The 24648-nt window shown below is 37.1% G+C and overlaps 1 protein-coding gene across 1 annotated transcript in view; it reads left to right on the top strand.

Moving 5' to 3' along the window:
* The first annotated feature begins 3441 nt into the window (after nucleotides 1-3441).
* Nucleotides 3442-24648, top strand: part of LOC128985738 (zinc transporter ZIP13 homolog) — a 42594-nt gene continuing 21387 nt past the window's right edge. Inside the window, exon 1 of the mRNA XM_054405563.1 lies at nucleotides 3442-4072. Within this exon, the coding sequence (XP_054261538.1) occupies nucleotides 3796-4072 (277 nt within the window). The 5' untranslated portion in view covers nucleotides 3442-3795. The remainder of the gene's footprint in view (nucleotides 4073-24648) is intronic.

Consider the following 24648-nt stretch of genomic DNA (forward strand, 5'->3'; position numbering starts at 1 on the left):
GTAGCGGTACGTTTTCGGAGCATGGTAGATTAGACTTAATCTACAGCAACATGCGTCCAGAATACAAACTCATGGTACGCCGGCGTGACTTCAGCAACCTGGCCGAGATGGTGGAGTTGGCTGAAGACTATGAGGCCTATCTAAGAGAGAAGGCGGCCTTCCGACCTCCTCCTTCTCCAAACGTAGCGCTGGTTTTGGAAACCGCCTACACACCCAAAAAGAAGGTGGAGAAGCGCGCCGAAACTGCCGCCGTCGAGAAGCGGAGTTTCGAGAGACCGTCTCCGGAAGCCGAGTCGCGTGGGCGGGTAGCTTTGAAGTCGGATCGGGTCCACGGTCAACGGCCCGTGACAGCAGCTAGAGCGCCTGAGGGTCCAAAGGGGACGGTTAAATGCTTTAGGTGCCAGGAGATTGGTCACTTTGCCCGAGAATGTGGTAAACCAAGGACCGTCTCCTGTTATGGGTGTGGCAAACCTGGTTTGACGGTGAGTCAGTGTGGATGTCGGGCGGGAAACGGCAGGCCAGCTCAGACATCAGGAGGTCAACTGGGCAAGGCCACCCAAAACGAACGACCTCAGAAGAGTGGTCCGAGTGGCTCGGAAAACTAAACAGCCTGGTTGGTGGGTTAGACGAGAACCGGCTGGTTTCGGAGACAAGGCCCTTTGTTGAAGTTGTGCTGATGGGCAGCGTTTTTAAGGCGTTATTGGACACTGGGTCCGTAGTTAACCTGGTTGGGCGAGAAGTTGCCGATCATCTTCAACACCAGGGGGTAGAACCTTTTAAGAAACCCTCTCCTCTAAGGATGGCAGATGGGTCACGGTCGAGGGCTGAGTATTCGTTTCGGCTAGCAGGAGAAGCTGCGGGAAGGCGGTGGATGGGAGATGCCTTGTACGTCCCCACTCTCACCACAGACATGATCTTGGGTATGGATGTCATACGACATCTCGGACTTGTGACAGAGGTAGTAAGAATGGGCGTGGGTGATGACTGTTCTGGCCAAGGTGGCCGCATGGACAGTGTCAAAATTGGTGACGAAGACCCCGAAGGCCCTTGCAATGGAAATCCCCGTCTGGTTCCTGATGCCAAATCATTCAGCACCATTTTGGCTGGTAGTGGCAAGTAGAAGAGTTTTTCTTTGTTTTAAGTTTGAGACCTGTGGTGTAGGATTCACCATTGGGTTAGGGGTTGGAGTATTTTGTTTTGGCCGGAGTTCGAATATTTTTTTTCTTTTTGGCCGTTTTCTTTTTTTTCATCCCGATGTAAGTGGGGGATGTAACGAGTTATTTTTCCTGGGGGGGTGGATATTTGCTGTTCGGCCGCGCACCGATTGTTGAGGTAGGCAAGCGGCGGCGGCGAACCTGGCTAGCGCCCTTTGACCCGGCTTATCAGTGCCGATAAGCCTGGGATATCCTAGTTTCTCAGGATAGCCTAGGACAGACATTCTAGTGGTGGATCCCGGACAGTGAAGAAGGCAGTGTTGGTGTCCTGTGTAAACGGCTGGCGTACGTGGGAGGTACAGAGTGTACGTGGTGTGATCGCGCCGAGTGTTGGTGTAAGTTGGGTACAGACGGTACAGACCCACTGTTGGTGAGTGGACGACGTTCCTTACACTTTGGTTTAAGATTTGATTTAATATTAATCTTACACTTTATTGCGAGAGTTAGAGTTGTAACCGTGCTGGTCAAAGCCTGACGGTAGTTAGGATTTATATTAGTCAGGAATAATATTTAAGTGTATTCCTGACGGTTCTGGGCAGGTGCTAGAGCGCAAATAATATAATTTAATTGACTGTAGTAGTTATTATTTTGCGTTGTACCTAGAGTTAGTTATATTACTAATAACTCTGAGGCCCGACAAACCTAGGCTGCACGATTTAGCGTGCGTAGTTGGAAACACGTGGCCAGTAGGCTAGTAGCTAATATTATTAGCCTATTAACAGAAGCCCAGCTAAGTAACATAAAGTTGGTAGTAGCAGTGATAGTAGTAGGGTTGTTATTGATTAATCATTTGATTATTTTAATTTAACCTGAACAGCTTGCTTAGTAATCCAACACGTTAGCTCGGTAGCTTGGATAGCGGAGTACCGGCTATCAGATAATATATTTATCTAGTGTTTGGAACGTATTTAATATTTATTTATCTGCTACTAAGTAGTTCAATATTTTAATAGTGCAATTGCCATTTAATTTTGCTTGTTTGGCTTGGTATTTATTGAGACCAGCTACTAGTGGTGTAGTCACTCTACCTATAGTGTACTTGTATATTATTATGTGGTACGATTATTGAGTGAACTGTTTGATTCTTAGCTTGGGCATTAGAGTTGTGTATTGGATTATAGTGGCCTAGTAGACCCCGCCTGGTGATAACACGCGTTGTGGTTTTTATTGGCAAGTCGTCGTGTAACTCACCGTGTTTTAGGCACTCTGGGCTTAACTATTGGATAGTTAGGACGAAGCCCGAGTTGCGTAGTCAGCAACGACCCCCTAGGAGTGTGGAGAATCGGCGTAGGCCTGGTAGTGATTATTGCACGTTTGTTTTGGTGACTTGTTTTTGACTTGTTCACAGTGCCCGTGTATGAGCCAGTCCTATACCGGTTAGACCCGGCTTTTGGCCTAGTGGTTTCCCTGACCTTGTCGCAGACCCTGGAACTTTACCCAGCCATAGTAGGCTGAGCTATCCCCGGCAAACGGTTGCGACCGACTGCACTTTTAATATTTAATATTTTTTTTCCAGTGCAGAAAATCTCGTCGCACTTTTTAAATTCTTTTCTTTTTTCAGAACAAAGGTACCTAAAATATACTATTTCTAAGGCAGTTTGTGACAGACACTTTATATATAATATGTATTCAACTTTATAATATTAAACCACTTGTTATCAATAAGGAAATTTTAAAATGTTTAAATAATTTTGTCCCCTTACCGCAACACATGCTACAGTATGTACAGGAACGCTCATGTTTGAAACATTTTTCATGGGTAAGTATTTTTTCACCCAATCAGCTCATTATAATGTTTTATAATTTCTTAAAGTTATCGATGACAGATGGGCCAATGGGGTGACAAATGTAGTAGTAGGCTTGTCCTAAAGCATGCCTACTACAATAAACAGGGTAGGGTTTGTTCCAGGGCTAAACGTGTTTTAGAGAACTTTGATTAACTAATTGACAAATAATATTTACCAATCATTGATTTGCAGTTAACCACATATCTTTGTGTTATTTTAATTCTTTTCAATTGATCCACTGTGTATCTGGGAATACATATGTATAGTATGAAAATAGTCTAAATGAACTTTACTCTATGGTTTGAATGCCCCGGCCCCCGGTTTCCTATCAGTCTGTATTGGACCAAGGTCACATGATCACATGATGGAAAAATAATTTATTTATTTACGTTTTGCCTTTGCTAGCTACGCCGCAGGTTCAGGTTCAGTTCAGAATAATCAGAAACTTCAACTTCTCAGAGTTCAGTTCAGGTTCAGTCAGAGACACAAAGTTAGAGTTTAGTTAGTTTGTTTAGAGTAGAGAAGGGAGAAGTCGGAGTCGTCGGTGCGGTGCCAGTGTTTTGCACTCATCGTCACTTTAGGCTTTTGTGTTTATTGAAGAACTAAAACAGACAAAACAACTTCTTTTTAATTGACTAAAACCGGTGATTGTTGTCATAGTGTTTGTTCGAACCCCCTGATTGAAGTCTATTAGCTTAGTGTTGTGTAATGAGAGTTCAAGTGGTTTAGTTTTTCACATCCATATATCTTATCAACATTGTCGTTCCAAATCATTGTTTTCATTATTGACGATAATGTCCTTTCAGTCTCTTTCCGAGTCATTTGGTGTCGCTTCATTTTTCGATAATATTACCATTAAATCTGGAAACTCGTCATTTATAACCTCCAAGCCAGGAGGAACAGACGAAATTGGCGTTGGACTTGCAATGGAAGTGTTAAATCTGGCCGTTTCAACTTTTTTGGACAAACCATGGATAGGTTCACTGATGGGTTCCTTCCTAGTCAGTCTCAGTGGAGTTTTCCCTTTGCTTCTCATCCACATTGATGATGAAGACAGTATTAAAAAAGGAGGTAAGTTAAGTCTTTTTGACAAGGTAGCGGGTGCACTAAGTTCAATCTTCTTTAATTTCATAGTTTGGTAGCCTCTGGATCACTAAATTTAAGCTAACTTAAATAGTTTGACAAGAACATAAAGTAGGCCTACTCTACCAGGACCGGTAGGCCTACATTAGGCCTATACAATTTAGTACAATCTGTTTACACAACACAAACTCACAACTAAAATACGATTAGGGCCTAACGAATGGAATATGTCACGATTATTAGAAAAATACCGGTATGGATCATAAACATCAACAAATGACGTTTTTGGCCCGAAAATAAACATGATTTAACCCTTTGAGTGCCAACGTCCGGGGAACCGGACGTTTTTAAAACGAGCCAAAAGTCCCGACGTCCGGCCGACCGGACGTTTTTAGAACGAGCCAAAAGTGCCAACGTCCGGCTGACCGGACGTTTCGTAATGATCGAACATTTGTCATAACAACCGAAGGGATACTCGGATTCTTTTAACCCATACCTATATTAACATTGATTCGAAAGTTACTATAGATGCGATACATCAATTTTCGTTGGTCAAAATATCGAAAATTCGATTTTTACGAAATTTTAACCTAAAAATTGCCAGATCGCGCTCGGCATTTTTAGCGCGACCTTCGGGAAAAATCATTGGCATTTTTTGAGCGTTACTTTTATTTCTCGCCTGGCACTCTAAGGGTTAACATTGGTTAAATGGAACTGCTAAAACATATGTTCAATGCTATTAGTATAGGATTCGGGCCAACAAAGTCATTTTGTTTATGTTTATGATCCGTACCGGGTTTTTTGTAGTATTCGTGGAATATGTAAGTAAGGCCTACTGAAAAACTGGCCAGTGATACCACAGGAGACACATGCAGCAAAGTCGAAAGTTGGGTCATAAGTTATTATAAAATAAGAAAGGTGTTACTAATCAAATCTGGTGAAGAGATGAGCCAAAGAAATGTTTTTAATTTAAGAAGATAAAAGATAGCTATTTTAACCAGTAGGCCTAATAACTTATAATGTCTACTACTGTAAATAAAATCAGCGTGAAATTGGTAAATAGACCAGCAATAAGCTAGTAACCCCTCCCACTTCTCCAACCGCCCCTCCGACGAAGATATGTCACAGTAAAACGTCACAACTATGATGGCGTCACAGCAGCGCTCGTCATAATGCAGATGACATAATCTCCAAAATATCAAATTCCCATGGGATCTGTTTCACACAGTTATGTCGTGGTTATCAAGATTGACTTCTCAAAAGGACTTATCATAGAGGTTCTGAGTTACATCTTTGTTTGGAATAAAGGCATCTTATTGAGGTTGTTTTATTCGAAATAGCTCGTTCGCTACCTACGCTAACTCGCCTCCAGGTTCAAGTTCCTTTTGGTTGCAAATTAGCTGTTGTCATAAATTAAAAAAAATACTAGTGCTGCACCCTGTGTTTACCAACAGGGTGCAGCACTAGTATTTTTTTAATGCTATTGAACATCACAGAATCAAATTGTTTAGTTGAACCAGCTGTTAAAATTTGTTAATTCCATTTAAATATGAGTACTCATAAGGTTAACATGGGAAACTCCAGAGCCACTGGGGGAGCCCTTTTGACGGATCTGCACCAAACTTCACACAAACCATCCTTTAATACTGCTTAATAATGCCTGAAAGTTTCATTACAATCTGTCGAGCGGTTTTAGAGTCCAAACAAACAAACACACATACATTGGATTTTATATACGGTACCGGTATTAGCTGGCCCGACAGACGTCGTCCTGACCTAATGTGGTTTTATGTCAAATGCTCGTTTATTTTCAAGATGAGCTCGTTCGCATTGCTCAATTACGTCCTGGTTGAAGTTCGTTCGCTATGCTCACTCACCTTTGGGTTGGAGCTCGTTTGCTGCGCTCACTTGCCTTCAGGTTAGCTCGTTCGCTACGCTAACTCGCCTCTAGGTTGAAGTTCGTTAGCTACGCTCACTCACCTTTTGGTTGCAAATTAGCTACCCTATTATCATAAATATAAAAAAATTGTGCTGCACCCTGTTGGTAAACCTATTAACTTTTTAATAAGCATTGAACATCAAATAATCAAACTGTTTAGTTGAACCAGCAGTTAAGATTCTTTAATTCCATTTAAATGAGTAGGCCTACCCTAAAACTCCAGAGCCACTGGGGTGGAGCCCTTTTGACGGATCTGCACTAAACTTCTCACAAACCATTTTAATGAGTACTTAGGTTTGCTGCTACAGGGAATGTATTGAGGTGTTTTTTTTATTGAAATATATAGTTTAATTTTAAATAAATAAAATGGCAAAATTTGATTAAAATATAGCCTAATGCAACTGTTTATTTATTCTCCATGATAAGATAACATGGGAATTTTAAATTTATATTTTTTTAAATTTATCTCCGTTACAACCATTAGGCGTACCACAACGCTCCAACATACAAAATTATTTCTTTTTTTAAGCTCTACAAAATGGTTTGAAAGGAAATTGTGAAATTTTGTGTTTTTATGGAAAAAATGGGAAAACTAATTTTTACCCCATAAACCCCTGTTCCCATAGTCCGATCATGCTGGTTCGGGAACTCGTTCAAATAAACGTAGGTTTACACGTTTGTACCAAATTTCATCAAATCGGATCACTTTTGTTCCAGTTAACGTGCTAACACACACACACACACACATATATATATATATATATATATATATATATATATATAGCCTATATATATAAATATATATGTATATAAATATGGTGTATATATATATACTGTATATGAATTTGAATGGATGATGTTTTTGGCCTCTGGGGACCTCAAAACGAAAAAGTAAATCGGTCCCGGGTGACTAGGTCTTGCCATGAGACCTACGGTAATAGCTTATTCCCTATATGAGAAATTCACTAAAAACAAACAAACAGAGAGATTGATACTGAAAGGTATGACCTTCAATGGTCTTTCTCACCTCCAAGAAAGTGAACATTTTGAAATTTAAATAATGTAAATTATTTTTGAACTATTTGACGATTGGTTGAGAATTAGTTGTAGGCCTTGGTATTTGCTCATACGTTTATGAAAAAAATGTCTAAAACTATTAACTTTTAAATAATAAATTTAAGAGAGAAAATTTATCTTTTTTTAACATAGAATTACCCATACTTGTAGTCTAAAACAAATAACTGATGTTTAATTTTACTCGACTTATTTGAATCCCAAGATACAGACAGCTCAATGTTTCAAGGTGAATTGTAGGAGGCAGTCGCGGTAGATTAATGACACGGGATAACGTGTGAAGGTTGTTGTCAAATCGTTTAGCCACTCTATAATTCAGGTAGACCATAAATCTGAACACTGCCAATTCTTTGATTTACACATCTTCCTGCTTTTTAATAAACTTATCTATCACTTTGTCGTTTTCAACTAAAATGTGGTTATTATCCTTTTAAAATAGTAAACCTACAGCAGTTGTCATTAACAAAAGTTGATAACAGAAAGTTATCAACAAATTATTTTGTACTACAGTTTTTGTTAAAAACATTAAGTCATTCCGCCATCTTGAATCATAGCTCATGCACAGCCAGCAGTTCTAGATGAGACAATGGTGCGAGAGGATGATGTGGTTCTCGCTGCAGCTGCGTGCGTTGTTTTGGCTACTGCTGTCCAAATTACCCACTTTTTGCTTTTTGTTCTATCGTTGAAATTGTCCTATCACTTTTGTCATCTTGTTCTTAACTTTAACTTTTGCCATGCGTAGACCTTGGGCGATTTCTGTCCAAGCATAGTCTTTTAAGTTTCTGTCTTTATAATAAGCATTGGTTGGGTACATTATAATCAGCTCCAGTTAGTACTGAGGGGCGACTAGCACGCTCTGTAGCACGATGCTGGGCGCGGGGGTTTCGGGGAAGAGACGTACCTGTTATTAACAAAAGTTAACACGCTAAAAGAGGCCATTAACTTTTGTTACTAACATTTGTTAAAAACAGAACACATTTCCTTTGATCTTTACCGACTCTTGATGGATAACATAAATCTTGTTAATAAAAAGTAATTTTCTGTTAAAAACACGAGTTATGTATTAACTTTTGTTTAGAGACATTTTTAGACTATTATGTTAAGTTAATAACTTTTTGTTAAAAACAGGTGTAAACGCGGCTATAGAAACTACTTGCACAACGTAGATTTGGGGTATCCTAATGATGTATTACATAATATTTATGGATTATATCCTGTGAGTGTTTTACTTTGGATACCATGTACTGTAGCCTAATTTAAACTTTCAAATCAATGATAATATTTGTGCCCACTAGGCCTACTTTAAAACATCCAACCCAATGGCACAAAAATATTATTTGTTCTCAATATAGTTTTAAGTTTTTTGATAATGGCTAATGATGTTCAATTAAGTTTATAACCATGCTATCATTACACGGTTTTATAGTCAATATCTAATTACACTAATTTTAAACTGTAATTTTAAAAGAGGGCTCAATTAAGAGTTCTTGGAGACTATCGGCCATCTTGGATTTCAAACAGCCGCTAAAGAGTTATTTTACCATCTCAAAATATTTTTTTTCAAATACCAAAGTAATTGGAATTTCAATATATAGTTCACTGTGGGGTTAGAAACTGTCTTTATGGTTTTTTAAATTAGGCTAGGCCCATTGTTTTACGAGTTAGAACGTCTAGGTTCCAAGGACTCTTAAGATGTTTGCTTGGTTTTAAAACTATGAAAAGACCTGGCAAATAGAATTGTTCATAATACATTTGTTCTTACCCCCCCCCCCCCTCTAGTTTTAGGTGGAAACATCGGTTTTTGAGCCCCCTGAACCCAAAAATGTGGTGTTTAAAGTGATATCTGTGAAGATGTGTACAGAGCTACCGTACTGACCACACCTGAGGTCCAATTTTGATGACATTTGTTAGGCCTATGTGGGTACTAATCCATGGTATCTTTAGTGAGTCGGTGGCTCAGTCGGTAATGCTACAAACTTCAGGCCCAAGGTCAATGTTTTGGGTTTGGTTAGAATCCTGGTATCTACCACTATTTATTATCAGTACAGATAACCCTTGTACTGTACCGGCTCACCCTTTTTTTGCTGGATACGTTCTACGCACAGATCCGTAGTATGGGATTGGGATGGTTGAGATTGATGGGACATTGTTTTACGAAGAGTTTAGCCTGTATTAGCAACTCTAATCAATTGAATTTGTTATAATATTACTCTGAGGTATAATTAAATATAACTTTTTGTATGTTGTATATGTAATAATTTTGAACAGTATCACATTTTTAAATCTGAGAGTATTTGATTGTGTAGAACAAATTCAATCATCGAATCAGAGCATGGTCTCGGTAGAAGGGTAGGGTTGCAATATAAAGGCTATAAGGATAGGCTTCCATTAAAGTCATAAACATTCATTATTAATAACACAAATCAAATAATCGACTCAGTAGTCGATTTGGCCCAGTTTGCTATTGAGCACTAAGGTGTGAGTCATTCACAGATCTACGAATAACCCCTTTTGTATCGTTCAATCAGCTGGCCAGTTGCTAATAAAATATCACTTGGGAAGCCTGGTAGCCTAAAAATACATTAAATAAAATAAACTTAGGTTCCCAAGGCTCTGCACCTTGAACGTCAACCAAAGGAATAAGTGTCCCAATCAATTTCCCTTGCTAAAATTTGGAAGTATTTCTTATAAAGTATTGTAAAACATTTGTATTACAGCTTTTGTATTAGCATATCTTTGTATTGTAAATTGACAGTGTACAAATATTTGAAAGTTATTTAATATATACAAAAGTTATTATTCAATGATTCTGTTGATTTCCCTGTGTTTATCAAATATCAAGGTAATTGGCTTAACCGAATGATTGCGATAGAATAAAAACATCAAAAATCATCATTTTGATTTATACATATTGGTTTTAAACAGTGTATAAATAAAACATTGGTATTTACAGCTTTTATATTACATAATCAATACATAAATAGCAGCATTTCAATAAAGTCAACATTTTATTTTCAGAGTACTAGCTTATATCATAGGAAGTGTTAAGATCATTGAAGGTAATTATAGTAGGACTCATATCAGATCTCTCACGGTCCATCAATCAGACTTCTGGGGTACTTAATTACAACGGCTCACAGTTAACATCTTAATTCCACTGCGCGGCTCTGTGATTTGTCCTCAGTAGTCAGATTAAAGTTATTAAATTTCATTTTCAAACCCCACCAGGGGCAACTTTTTGGTTTATTTCACGCCTATATGCGATATCTTAATTATATCGTATATAGGAGTGAATTAATGTTTTGAAGAGATGAAATGGTGATACTATAATAAAGTAGAGGATTTTGCTTTTCTTTACAAAAAGATTCAGGAGAAATCTTTTATTTTTCTTTACAACTTATTGAGGAACTTCATGTATTGAGAGCTGTATGTTTATGGCAATTTATTAACAAAGTATTAAATAATTTGTTTTATTTGTTCTTATAAAAATGTTACTTACAGGTTTAAGGATTCCATAATAATATACTAAATTTTAATATTATTACTTTTTTAATAACGTAAATAAAAGTTTCACTAAACCTAAGGGCCATTTATTGAAAAATATTTGTATAAAATGACCTATTTATTGAAGCAATTTAGTAAAAAAAAATTTTAATTTCCAATTATTTATGCCAAATTACAATTTTGTAATAAAATATATTTCAGCTCTTGTGAAGGATTTAACCACATAAATACAGCTTTTACCTATTAAGTAACAGTTTTTAAACTGACCTTGCCAGTTAATCGAATTTATGAATTTTGGGAATATTGCTGGCAATATTTACTTTCCCTAGGAATATTTCTTTGATTTTAAATTCCCGAGAATTATACATCTTTAATTGTGATTATACCCATATAATTTCATAGTCACTTCCACCGTTTACCCATTGTAAGGATGTTCGACAAGCTAATGGAGGAAAGAATGTGTCAGTTTGCTGATACCGTTTATTTATTGTTCATACCAAACTGAGGTTTAACATTTCTGTTAAATGATTAATACTAATCTGACTGTGGAAAACAAACAACGTGATAAGTAATTGTAAACTTGCTGTATAAAGTCCTCTACGTCTGTTTCCTAATCTCATGTAGGTTAAATCTTATCAGCTAGTTCAAGTAAGCTTATATTTCTCAGGGTCAAAGGAAATTCTACTGGTCAACTAATTTATTGTATACTAGTATACTACACGTTATAAAGTTAGCTTATTTCCAAACAGCTGAGTTTTACAAAAATCTTTGTTTTCCTATTATCTATCAAAACACATGATTTTGCCTGTCCTAAACATTACTTTTCCTGCCTCAAGCAAACAAAGTACTGTACAGTACCTGTTTTGCTCAAATGAAGCACTGATGTATTCCTTTAATACAATATATTATGCAACAATAATATTGTTCACATTAAGCTAACTTTCAAATAAATGATAAAACCATGCTATGGAAACTTAAAAGAGCATTGCTAAACTATGAAATAATAATTTTGACTATTTATTTAACAACAATACAAATTTGGTGTCTTTATTTGGATTGTGCTAAATACTTTTTATGAAAATACCATTTTATGATTCGATAGTTTTTTTTCTACGCCTGGCTTTGTCCCAAAGTGGGTCATTTTCAGAACTTATTGAACTTAGAACGTAGAAATTTAGGTACTAAGCTATTTACAGTAGACTCCCTCTTATCCGGACACCTTTTAACCGGACATCGGTTTAACCTGACTACACTCGGCGGAAATGACATCTCTTTAACCGGACAATTTTTATCAGCACATCGGTTTAACCGGACTAGATCGGCAGGAGGTGGGCGGTACTGAAACGGCCGAGGTGTGAAAGATTTTAGACCAGCGTTCACGTGTCTAAATACAACTTGCTCACCTAAATTTAAGTCAAATACTTAAATAAACAGTCCGTTTTTTTTTTGGAACCCCTGATGGCCTGGCAGTGATGTTGGGCTAGATGGGCAAACGAAGTAGATCGGGTGCTGGGGTCAAGCCCGCTGGGGGTTTCTGGGGATCTATCGCCTTGGTTATCCCTGGTTCCCAGCAATGGATAGGCCTCGATTGGGTAGAGGTGTAAATAGGGGGTTGGCTTGCTGATGGTCCCCTTCCTCCTGGCTATGATGGCGGGTTTCGGCCTGTCAGGGATTAGATAGGTCCCGTGTTTTGCTTGCACTGTGTTGCGTTCAGGGCATTCCATTATGGTCCTTCAGGGTTTCGGCCCTGGTGGAACCCATTTGGAGTGTACGTGCGACCAAGTAACCAGTATCCCTGGTTAGGATTGAGGGGTAACCCTCTTTCCGAAGGGTTGCTTCGGCAGCCGGTGAGGTTGATGGCCTTAAGTCATCCGCCCATGGTGTGTCAAAGGTTGGTGCATAAGCTCCGGCTACACCATTGGGCCCGGGTTATGTTTAGTTATAGGTAACGGGTAGCAGTCGGGGTGTTTTTTTGCTCCTGCGACAAAATGGAGAATGGAATGGAATGGTCCGTTTTTATGAGTTTTTGGGGATGTCGGTTTAACCGGAAAACCGTTATCCAGACTCGCCTCGGTCCCAGAAGTCTACTGTATTTAATTTTTAAATGCTATTAAATAACATTTTTTTGTTGTCAATAAAATTTTAATAATGATTTATTGTCTTGTTGCTGTGACAGATGCATTGAGATTGAATCAATACAATTATTTCGGGTCTTATGGATTTGAATTGTGTGATAGGCCTATATTTAACAGATTGGATTAGGTTTTTCTTGTTTTAATGTATTACCCATTCAGAAAAGTAATAGGTCTCATAGCAAGACCTAGTCCTGGGATCGGTTTACTTTTTTGTTTTCCAGTTTTCCATGTCCCCAGAGGCCAAACATATCATTCCTTGAAATTCATATGTACATAACCCCGCTAGCTCAATAACTGCAGGAAAAATCATCAGCTTTTGATGTAATTTGCATACCTTTTCTGTTCTGGTATCTGTGGTTCCTAGTCATGTTGAATAATTGTAGCATGTGATAGCAGGAATGGTGGCCTGTAGCTATGGAATGGTGGAACTCCACCCGTGTGAGTGTTAACTTGTGATAAGCTTATCATTTCTGCTTCACTAAACCGCACATCCATATACACCCAAGCTCCTTATTTTCTCAACCAGTGACCCTTAAAGCTATTGCAGTTTCTTTTTAAATAGCCTACAACTCTTAAAAATTCTGTCCTGGTACCTATTAAATACTATACATTATTTTTTTATCTTTCACAGGGGGAAATTACTTTTTAGCTTGTCTCCCTTGTAGTAATTAGTTTATTTGTCATAACTTTAGAGCATGAACAAAAACTCTTAAATCCTGGTTGGATAGATCTTTTTTTAAATATACCTACAATAGAAAGTCAATAATTCTGACATGAAAAATTCACAACATCAATAATCCAAATTTGTCCCTAGCAAGAGATAAAATCTTGTACTCTACTGCCCTTGCAGCTTAGGCTCTTTTGAGTGGACAATGAAAGAATGGTGCATAGCACTACCTCAAATATGCAGTGTCTAATGTTTTTATTGTATATATGTTGCTACTAGCAGAGCACCCGTCCTTCGTACGGTGTTCGAATATAAGTATAAAATGCTTATTGCGGTTATACTCAAGCTTTGCGTTTGCAATAAGGGAGGACACAGTTTGATAAAATTTGCTTTTTTAAATTTACAGTATTCTATAGTATTACACATCTACCATAGCCATAATGTTCTACCACTTCACCTAAACAATAGGGAAAAATAAATTATCAACAATTCGCAAAATATCACAAATTATTCATGAAATGAAAAACATAAACATAACTGGAAACAATCCTATTTTGACAGTTCTCATTGTGAATCACAGTTTTTTGTTGCTGCTTAGTTCAAATTAGCTGTTTTCATAAATGCAAAAAATATATAGTGCTGCACCCTGTTGGTAAATCTTATAACTTTTTAATACTTTTCCTTATCATAGAACCAACTTTTAGTTGAAACAGCTGACTAAATTCTTAAATTCCCTTTAAATATGAATACTCATAAGGATAACATGGGGAATTACAGAGCCACTGGGGCGGAGCCCGAAAGGATTTTTGAGATAAGAATATGCCTATATGTTAATCGGGAATGTAAGCTATCATCATGCCAAATTTCAGCCCAATCCGTCCGGTGGTTTATGCGTGATTGACCTTCAAACACACAAACAAACAAACACACAAACTTTCACATTTATAATATTAGTAAGATAAGATAAATTTAAAGAATGGTCAGAAGACATCTTTTATCATGTCAAAAAGCTTTCCATTTACCTGATTTGATTTTCAATTAAATCTATTTCAATACATTAGGTTTAACGAGTACCTAGGTGTGTTACTTCAGGGAGGGTTATAAAGTGTTTTTTTTTTTTTTTTTTTTAGTAAAACATTGATAGCTTAGTAAAACATAAATAGATTTAGGAATTTTGATCAAAATATATCCATAAACAAACTAACTACAACAATTTACTTCTCCATTCACATGGGAATTTTAAATTTACAATTTTTTAAGATTTCTCTGTAACCAATAACCGTACAAAAACACTTTAACATACTAAATTGTTTGTTTTTTAAAGCTCTTAAAATCATAAAATGACCCAAAAATAAGATAGGCCTAACAAAATTTTTCGACACTAGTGTTTTGCGTCACCAACACGAAACAACACAAAACAACAACAACATAACAACAAAAACAACATAAAACAGCTTCAAATTAAAAAATTGGATGATGTGTAGTCAGTGGTACAGATGAGTGGGTCAGGTGAGGAGGGGGTGGGGAAAGATGCTAATAGCTTCTCTTGTGGGAGGTCAGCACCAGCCACCAGCCGACCTTGCTACACCACTTCCTTCCGCACTCTACTGTACCAGTACTGTCTAGTAGGAAGCCCTTCCACCTATTGTCTCAGACCTTCACCCGTCCCCTGGCCTTAGATCACTTGTACGGGGTGTTACTTCCCATCTTGTCAATTTTTCTTATGAAATGGCTTCATTAATTAAAAATGCCACTGAAAAATAATTTTTTCTTTAACAGTTTTTATGCGAATGAAAGGCTTTTACTAACTAATTAAGAAATATGCTAGCCTATTAATTAATTGTTAAGCTTATGTAAAATTTGTTTCTTTTAGTTAATTTCCCCTATAGGGAATAAGCTATTACCAGAGATATAAAATCAATGCTATTACTGTAGGTATAATGGTAAGACCTGGACTCGGGACCCATTTACTTTTTTGTTTTCATGTTCCCAGAGGCCAAAAACACCATCCGTTAATATATATATGTGTGTCCGTTAGCACGATATCTGGAGCAAAATTAATTCGATTTTGATGAAATTTGGTACAAACGTGTAAACCTACATTTACTCGAACGAGTTCGCCAACCAGCATGATGGGACCATGGGAATGGGGTTTTATGGGGTAAAATTGTTTTTCTCGTTTTTGACCCTTAAAAAATAAAACTTCCCAATTTCTCTTGAAACCATTCTAAAGAGCTTAAAAAAAAAATAATTTAGTATATTGAAGTGTTTTTGTATGGTTATTGGTTGCGGAGAAAATTCAAATAATTGTACGTTAAATTTAAAATTCCCATGTTATTCTTATGTGAATAATCTATTTATTTTGTAATAAGCTATTAACGCTTTACTAAAAAAAGCACTATTACCCTCCCAGTAGCAGCAAACCTAGGTACTCGTTAAACATAAAGTTTTTAAAATAGATTTAGTTGAAAATCAAATGAGGCAAATTGAAATTCGCGTATTCTGCAGGTTCGCTGCGGCGGGTGTATTTGAGTTATATAGCAATTTTTTACAATTATAAAGTTTGACAAAGTTATATCACAATATGAGGTGATTTTTATTACGGTGTTTTATCTAAAGAATCTTTTTGTTTAAAGTAGGTATTCCTCCCAAATTGTCTGTAGCCTACATATTCATCAGTAAATTACCACTCACCAGTTTTGTTGCACGTGCAACGTTGTCAATGCTAGGTACAACTTGTCAGAATAATTAAGACACATACAATGCAACACAAAACACAAACATGACATGAAACAAAATAAGATAGTGCTACCATATCAAATAGTGACAATGGGCTGAATACCAATTTTTTCCATTAAAATCCTCATGCAATAATTATAGGTTATCCTCTTTAAGCAAGTAATTTGTTTTATTATTTTACCACTATATGAATTTTGTAGGCATACATCGTTTTATTCTGTTCAAAATTGTCATGAAGATTTTTTTATTAGTACATTGTTATTGTTTTTAAAAGAGAATTCTGGCTTTTAGACAGCTCACATATTTTGAACAGTGTTTTATTTCAAAATCGTTTGCAGCACAGCCAAGGTATTTTCTCTTACAAGTTTCCCCATGACACAACCAGTGATTCAGTGTAAGTGTAGATAACATTAAACACCCACTTGTGTGACAGCTGATAATGTCAAGCACAAAGTGTCACGCTCACCAGTAATGTGCCATGTGTGTTGGCGGACTTTGGACATCTCCTTTCTTTGTCCATGCACAAGTAGTTGTTAGGTGCCTCTGGGTAATAAAAACTAGGGCATTGTAGGAAAATAAACATTATATTAATAACATTAAACTAAAACCACTCAACGAAGAAAAACATATTTTTTAAACAAATATAATACAATACAATAGATTAATGTGTTCTGACATGGGTAAGGTAGCTGCTAAAATGTGCTGTCAAGCCCTTATTTACATCAATAAATTATGTTAAAGCTAAATTTGTGTGAACTGGATTTTTCTCATTTGGTTACCCCTTAGAACCTGAATCCATCTATATCGTAATTTCTGTTTATGGTAACAATAAGGAAACTTTAAAGAGACCACCGTTTTAAGTGTAACTTTTATTGTTTATGTTATTATTATTTTTCACTGCATAGGTAAGCTGTTTAATAATAAAATGTTTACTTAAGATTGTTATTTTGTTTACAATGTATGATATTATTTTTTCCTCTGCATAGCTGAACTATTTAATACTGGCATTTGTCCTTGAAGATATGTTGATATGAAGGCATTAAACAACATTTTGCGTTATCATAGAAATGTTCTTTTAATTCATGAGAAAAGGGTTTACAGGTTTACCTATTTTTGGAATTTTGTTGCCAAGTTGTATGGTTGTATATGAATTAGAATGTTTTAAAATATTTGTTAATATTAAAATTTTTATTTATCCATCTTTTAATTAAAGTTATCATTGTAAATTGTTTGGGAGCCAACTGTATCTTAAGGCTCACCCAAGTTTCCATGAACTACAATTAATTGAGCGGAGCGAGCGAAGCTCTTATACGTAGACTTTTATGCATTTCGTAATACGCAAACTCCTCCTAGACGGCTGAATCAATCGTTTTCAAATTTTGGGTGGTGATAAAGACCGTATCGGTGAGTGCCAACATCTATATGGCGTTAAAAATAACTCTCAGGAATCCGCCCCACTGGGTCTCAAAATTTCAATGTAATCCTTATGGAAGCAGTATTTGGCACATAAACAAAGACATATGATCAGCTGTTGACTTTTGAATGCAGTAGATAAAGAAATAGCTGATGGCATTATTCCACAGATATTAGAACAGAAACGGTATGAATCATAAATATAATCAAATGACGCCACTAGCTTGAGGTCCGTGACGTAGGAAGTGTTAAAGGAAGTACTAAAGGTGAACAGTCTGGAGTGTGGAAACTGTTTATGACGATTAGATTTAGGTATCTGCATTCCAAAAATTATAAGGGAAGGGAGGAAAACAGGTCCGCGACGTAGGAAGTGGTGAAGGAAGTACTAAAGGTGAGCAGTCTGGAGTGTGCAAACTGTTTATGACGATTAGATTTAGGTATCTGCATTCCAAAAATTATAAGGGAAGGGAGGAAAACGGGTCCGCGACGTAGGAAGTAAAGAAGGAAGTAATCAAGGCAAGCTGTCCGGAGTGTGGGAACTGCTAATGACCATTATATTAAGGTATTTGCAATCCTATGATGCTATGGGAAGGGAGGGAAACAGGTCCGTCACGTAGGAAGTGGTGAAGGAAGTAGTAAAGGCGAGCAGCCCAGAGTGTGGGAACTGTTTATGACGATTAGATTAAGATATCTGCAATCATAAAATGCTACGGGAAGGGAGGATCAAGGGTCCGCGACGTAGGAAGTGGCGAAGGAAGTAGCAAAGGCGAGCAGTCCAGAGTGTGGGAACTCTTTATGACGATTAGATTAAGGTATCTGCAATCATAAAATGCTATGGGAAGGGAGGTAAACAGGTCCGTGACGTAGGAAGTGGTGAAGAAAGTAGTATAGGCGAGCAGTCCGGAGTGTGGGAACTGTTTATGACGATTAGATTAAGAGCCGGCGGGAGTGAACCGGGCCGCTCACCGCTCTGCTCCTCAGTTTAGCATGGACCAAGGATAAAAAACCAATGCTACTACACGAAATCGTCATATAATCCAAAAATGTTTATTGTACTATTGTGAGGTTTTATCTTACGTACAATTTGATATGTCACACGTGTCAAAAAAAATTTTTTTTAATTTTTTATTTCGGAATTAGAAAGTTGATTTGACCATAAGGATTTAGGTTATTTCACTGAAACTAATTCCATCATACAAAATTTATTTCTCAACTTAGGAGGTTAAAACCAGTTTCTATAAAAACTACAACATATTTCCGTTAAAAGTACAATACCACATTTTACAAATTGTCGTTTATAATATTTTATCTAGTAATTTATAAAACAGCTTGCAATTTCAACTGTGTCGACGTGTGTTGCGGGTCTCACGGGGTGCGGTGGTAGTTTAGCGTTTTCCCGCCGGATAGCACCACCTTCGAATTGCTAAATACAGAATATTATGCGGCACGCTCACCATTCTGATACTGCATTTTTTAATAAAACAGTAGAGTCGTCCAGTCCCAGTAGCGAATATTAGTTTACATTCCGTTTTGCAACACTTCACATTTCGCATGCGATTATTGGTTCTTTTTTAACTAGTGCTTATCTACAGTGCCTAGTGCTAATAGCCTACAGTAGTTAGTAGATATATAATAGTGGCTAAGCTGAAATATTGGTGACGGTCTGCAGTTCATTTACCCAAAGTCCGCTAGGAAATTTTCAGCAACCTATCAAATGGGTCACTTGAAGTTTTATCCTTCGAAGAAGAAGAAAAGAAGACTTCCTGCTAGTTTGGAAGCAGCAATAAACAGAAGAAAGTAAGTAAATTTAAACTAACTTGATTCTGATGAATCGTAAAATAATAAACTATTAGTTATTTTTATACCAGAATGAGGATTAAGAACTTGACTCAAGAATCAACAAAAATTGTATAAGAAAATAATTTTATAAATTAATATTTGTGAGGGTTTGCCTTATCTTTATAAAATCCACACGACTGCAAAACACGCCCAAATTACAGGAGGTACAAGAAATATTAATTTGTTTGTAAAATAATTCATTATTACTTTGACGGTAAAAATCCGATTGAGGTAAATGTAGGCGGGAAAACGCCAGGGGATCAGTGTGGCTTGGCAGCTGAAAGGGCAGCAGCGACCTTGACTGGCGGGTGTATGTGCGGGGTGAGGCGACCGCCAACAAACACACTCATAATATATCATATTTTGGATTATTTTTATTTCTCACCCAATTAAAAAAATTACCACCCAATTAAAGCCTAATATCATGTGATTATTGAGTCGGAAAATTATCTGACAAAAATTGTTTATTTCCAGGAAGAGGAATACTGCTTTGGCAGAACAACAAGCTATAGAAACTCATGGAGCGGAAGAACAATCTGCAAACCCGAGTAAGACGCCTAACAAGAAAGAATTCAAATTAAGTGGAAGAAGAATTGTTAACATAGCTGATTTTATCGACCAGATAAAAATGTTGGACAATCATAGCCCAATAGGTTGTAATTTTTCGAATATGGTTGTATTGTCTGAAGTTAGACAGGGACTAAGGAATGGGTTTGTCGTTGAATGTACCATGTGTAAATTCAAACAGACTATTTGGTCTGAGAAAATTAATGAAAAAGAAATGGACGTGAACAAAGCTGGTGTTTGTGGTACTATCGTAACAGGAGGTGGCCACGCACAACTCGAGGAATTCCTCAGCACTCTCGACATCCCTGCAATGAGCAACAAGACTTTCAAAAAAACTGAAGAACGGTTATCAGAGGGTTGGACTGCGACTGCGGCGGCAGAGATGGAAGTGGCAGCGGCGGAGGTGGCTCAGCTAGCGAGGGAAAACAACGAGGTTGACAAGGACGGCGTACCGCTAATTACAGTTGTCGATGATGGTGCCTGGTGCAAACGATCATATCGCACCAACTATTCTTCCTTATCTGGAGTGGTGAGTGTGATCCTGCATTCACTTACTCTTTAAACAATAATAATTACATTAACACATTATTTTTTTATAAATTTTAATAAAGTAAAAAAATTAATTTGAATTTAATTATTTAAATTTTAATAAATTAAATTTTTACTTAAAACATCGAATTAACACTTAAAAACAATGCTAAAAACCTAACAAATCTGAAGTATTTCAAACAATTTGTATATCTTATGAAACATTTTTGGTTCATGCGGCAATTTTTCTACATACAATACTGTACAGTGTCACTCAATAAAACTACATGATTATAAATACAATTATTGATATGCGCGTAGATGCCATAGATATTGTAATAACAACGCATATCTATGGTAGATGACGAGCAAGGAGCGACATATGCACTGCCGTGCTAGGCTACCGTCGCGCCTCGCGCCGATGTAAACATTCTGTGTTCGCTGTGTAAACAGCGCTACGTCACTGAGGAGGGGCGGGGGAGGGGAAGTAGGATCAGGCGGCGCCCGCTAACATCAAAGGAGTGAGCCAGCCCTTGTATATCTGTAGCCCTGGAATAGTCTCAAACTACACCTAAGCGTACGTACATACATACAAACAAACACACATACATACCAGAATGAGTATATACATACATAGTACATACAGGGTGTTTTTTTTTTTACTTGCATCTTTATTTATGTAAAAACTGCAATAGATAGAAATACGGATTATGGGAATATGGGATTATCTCACAAATTCATGAACCGATTTTCAATTTTTTTTCATTAAAAATTTTCTTTTTTCATGCTCTTTCATTTGATATGTCACAAGGAGTACCTTGCTATTTAAAAAAAAAGTTGGTAGCAGAGAGGAAAGGGGGGGAATGTTAATGTAACGTTGAATTCAATTGGACCCCCTACGTAAATAGATGATTCCCGCAAACTGCATATTTCTATCTATTGCAGTTTTTACATAAATAAAGATGCAAGTAAAAAAAAAAACACCCTGTACATACATATATACACCTAAATAAATCAAAGGATTTTTTTCAGGCTGCCATTGTTGGATTTCGGACGCGGAAAGTACTCTTTATTGGCATAAAAAACAAGTACTGCACAACTTGTGCTCGAGCTGATACAAGAGGGGAGCCAGCAAAAGAACACACATGCTATAAAAACTGGAGCATGAAGCAAAGCTCAACCAGTATGGAGTCATCTCTAGTATGCGAGGGGTTCAAAAAGAGTGAGGAAATGTACAATGTACGGTATGCAAGACTTATTGCCGATGGGGACTCCAGCGTATATAAGAAAATAATTGATTCTCGGCCCTACAAAAACTGCACTGTTCAGAAGATAGAATGCAAGAACCATCTTTTGAGAAATATGTGCACTAGACTCAAAACGATTGCATTCTCTAAAACCTGCAAACCTTCCATTTGGCTCAGAAAGAAAATTGGTGACAACTTGTTACGCTGCAGAATGGCAGTAACTAAAGCCACTGAGCACCGTAAAAAGGAAAGGAATGATGCAATCAATGAAGAGGAATCAAGTAAAGCAATCGAAAATCTCAGAATGGATATATTGAATATACCAAGTCACGTGTTCGGCGAACACAAAAAATGTGCTGAGAGGGGGTATTTTTGCGAGCTGGACCCCACTACTGCCCGGCCAGATGACAATTTAGTACCTGATCTTGTCACAGTGGGCCTTTACCCATTGGTCACTGATGTGTTCAGAGATGTTAGCCGCAACAGCCGCAGCTTACTTGCTGACGTCACTAGCAACTATGTAGAACATTTCAATTCAATTGTTTGCTTTTATTATCAAGTTCAAGGCCAACTTCAAGTCACGAAGAGAAGAATGTGCGTATTTTGCCTATGGACACCACAGGGAATAAAAACTGAAACAATAGAACGGGATGAACAGTTTTGGCAGAAAGAAATGTTGCCAAAACTAAAAAAATTCTACATGAATTGCATACTGCCCGAAATCATCGACCCTCGGCATTCCCGGTCTATGCCCATAAGGAATCCTTCGTATATAGTAGAGGCTCAGACAAAATCTAAAGAAAAGAAGGCAGAAAAAACAGAGTAAACTTGTAAAACTATGAAAATGGTTGTTGTAAAACTATGAAAAAGCTGGAATTATTGTACTTGTTTATTGTTCAGTATTGTATTATTGTTCTGTATCAATTGTTGTAAATCGAATTGTTGTAAATGTTTAAAATTACTATTTCAAAGTAAACGTTTTAATGTTTTCTCCACTATAGTCTATACCTTAATTTACAAACCTTATAACCACGAAATATCAAACATTTCAGGAGAATAAAAAAACTGTTTTCTACTTTTCATGTTATATACAGTATACAGTGTAGGGAATTAAAAATAACATTGATCAGCATTTAATTTGATGCTATGAAGTAAATTGTATATTAGCATGAACATAAATGTTTAAATTTAGATCAGTTTTGATTCACCAAAATAATATAGTAATAATAATAGTAATAATCAACAGCTTTTCAAGTAAAATACCATATATATTTTTGATGTTTACATAACAAAATAAGTGTAGCATCGTAGGTTGAGTATAAGTATGTTTGTGTAAAAAGACGACAGGTTCATTCGACCCTCAGTCAGTATAGACCATTTCGAAAGGTAGGCACTGCCACTGCCCGTTTGTCAGCACAGCTACTGTACAATGTACTGCTCAAGGTCAGACGCTAGCCGTGCGGGTTGCGGAACATACAATTGCATGAGTAGCAGATTGACGATTTAGAACTTGACTCCTGCCGCCTCTTAAGGTATCTGCAATCATAAAATTCTATGGAAAGGGAGGAAAACGGGTCCGCGAAGTAGGGAGTGATGAAGGAAGTAGTCAAGGCAAGCTGTCCGGAGTGTGGAAACTGTTTAAGACGATTAGATCAAGGTATCTGCAATCCTAAAATGCTATGGGAAGGGAGGTAAACAGGTCCGTGACGTAGGAAGTGGTGAAGGAAGTAGTAAATGCGAGCAGTCTGGAGCTTGGGAACTGTTTATGTCGATTAGATTAAGGGATCCGCAATCCTAAAATGCTATGGGAAGGGAGAGAAAAGGACCGAGACGTATGAAGTGGTGAAGGAATTAGTAAGGTAAGCAGTGTGGAGTGTGGGAACTGGAAACCGTTTGTAGCAGTTAGATTAATGTATCTGCAATGCTGAAATGCTATGAGAATGGATGGAAACATCCCCACGACATATAAATTGGTGAAAGAAGTAGTAAAGGTGCGGAGTGTAGGGAATATTTGTGGCAATTAGATTAACGTATCTAAAATACTAAATTGCTATGGAAAGTGATGAAAACAGGTCCACGATGTAGGAAAAGGCTTAGAAAGTAGTAAAGTATGAGCATAGTGTGAAAACCGTCTGTGGCAGTTAGATTGATGTGTCTTTTATCCAAAAATGCTATGAGAAGGGAAGGAAACAAGTCTATGACGTAGGAAATGGTGAAGGAAGGCTTGCAGTGCAGAGTGTGGGAACTGTCTTTGGCAATTACATTAATGTATCTGCAATCCTAAAATGCTATGGGATGAGAGGGAAATAGGTCCACGACGTAGGGGGTGGTGAAGGAAGTAGTAAAGGTGAGCGTGTTGAGTGTGGGAATGGGTTAATGTATCTACAATGCTAAAACGCTGCGAGAAGAGACTGTAGACTGTAGGTTAAAATAATTTCGAAGCACAAATCGATACATATTTCGATACATGCAATCGTTTATAATAGAAATTTACAACTAAGTTGACAACAGCTGATTATTACTCCATAGAGGATAAAAACTATTTTTACTCCATAGAGGATAAAAACTTTTTTTACTTCCTAAAGAGTAAAAATGCTAATTTAGACTCGCAACGCATGCATTAAAAACGACTGGTATTACTGAAACCATGACAAAAACAACAGTATGACCAAAACAATATAATATAAACCCTTGATGACTCCGTTCAATTTTGTGGATGCATCTGCGAACGCCACCTAGTTAATAGAACTTTGATTGGGCTCATAACACTTTTTAACTATTTTGTAACAAAGTTATAGACTATCTATTCTACCAACATCTTTGATAGAGGTAGGCATACGTATCAATATTTCCCTCTCTTGGCAGTTTCACAAGAATGTGAGTTGTTTATGACTCAGCCACGTGGGGTCCAT

The sequence above is a fragment of the Macrosteles quadrilineatus genome, unplaced genomic scaffold (genome assembly GCF_028750875.1).
Source record: "Macrosteles quadrilineatus isolate MER2022 unplaced genomic scaffold, UCM_ALF_1.0 Scaffold_2__2_contigs__length_208266976, whole genome shotgun sequence".
NCBI lineage: Eukaryota > Metazoa > Arthropoda > Insecta > Hemiptera > Cicadellidae > Macrosteles > Macrosteles quadrilineatus.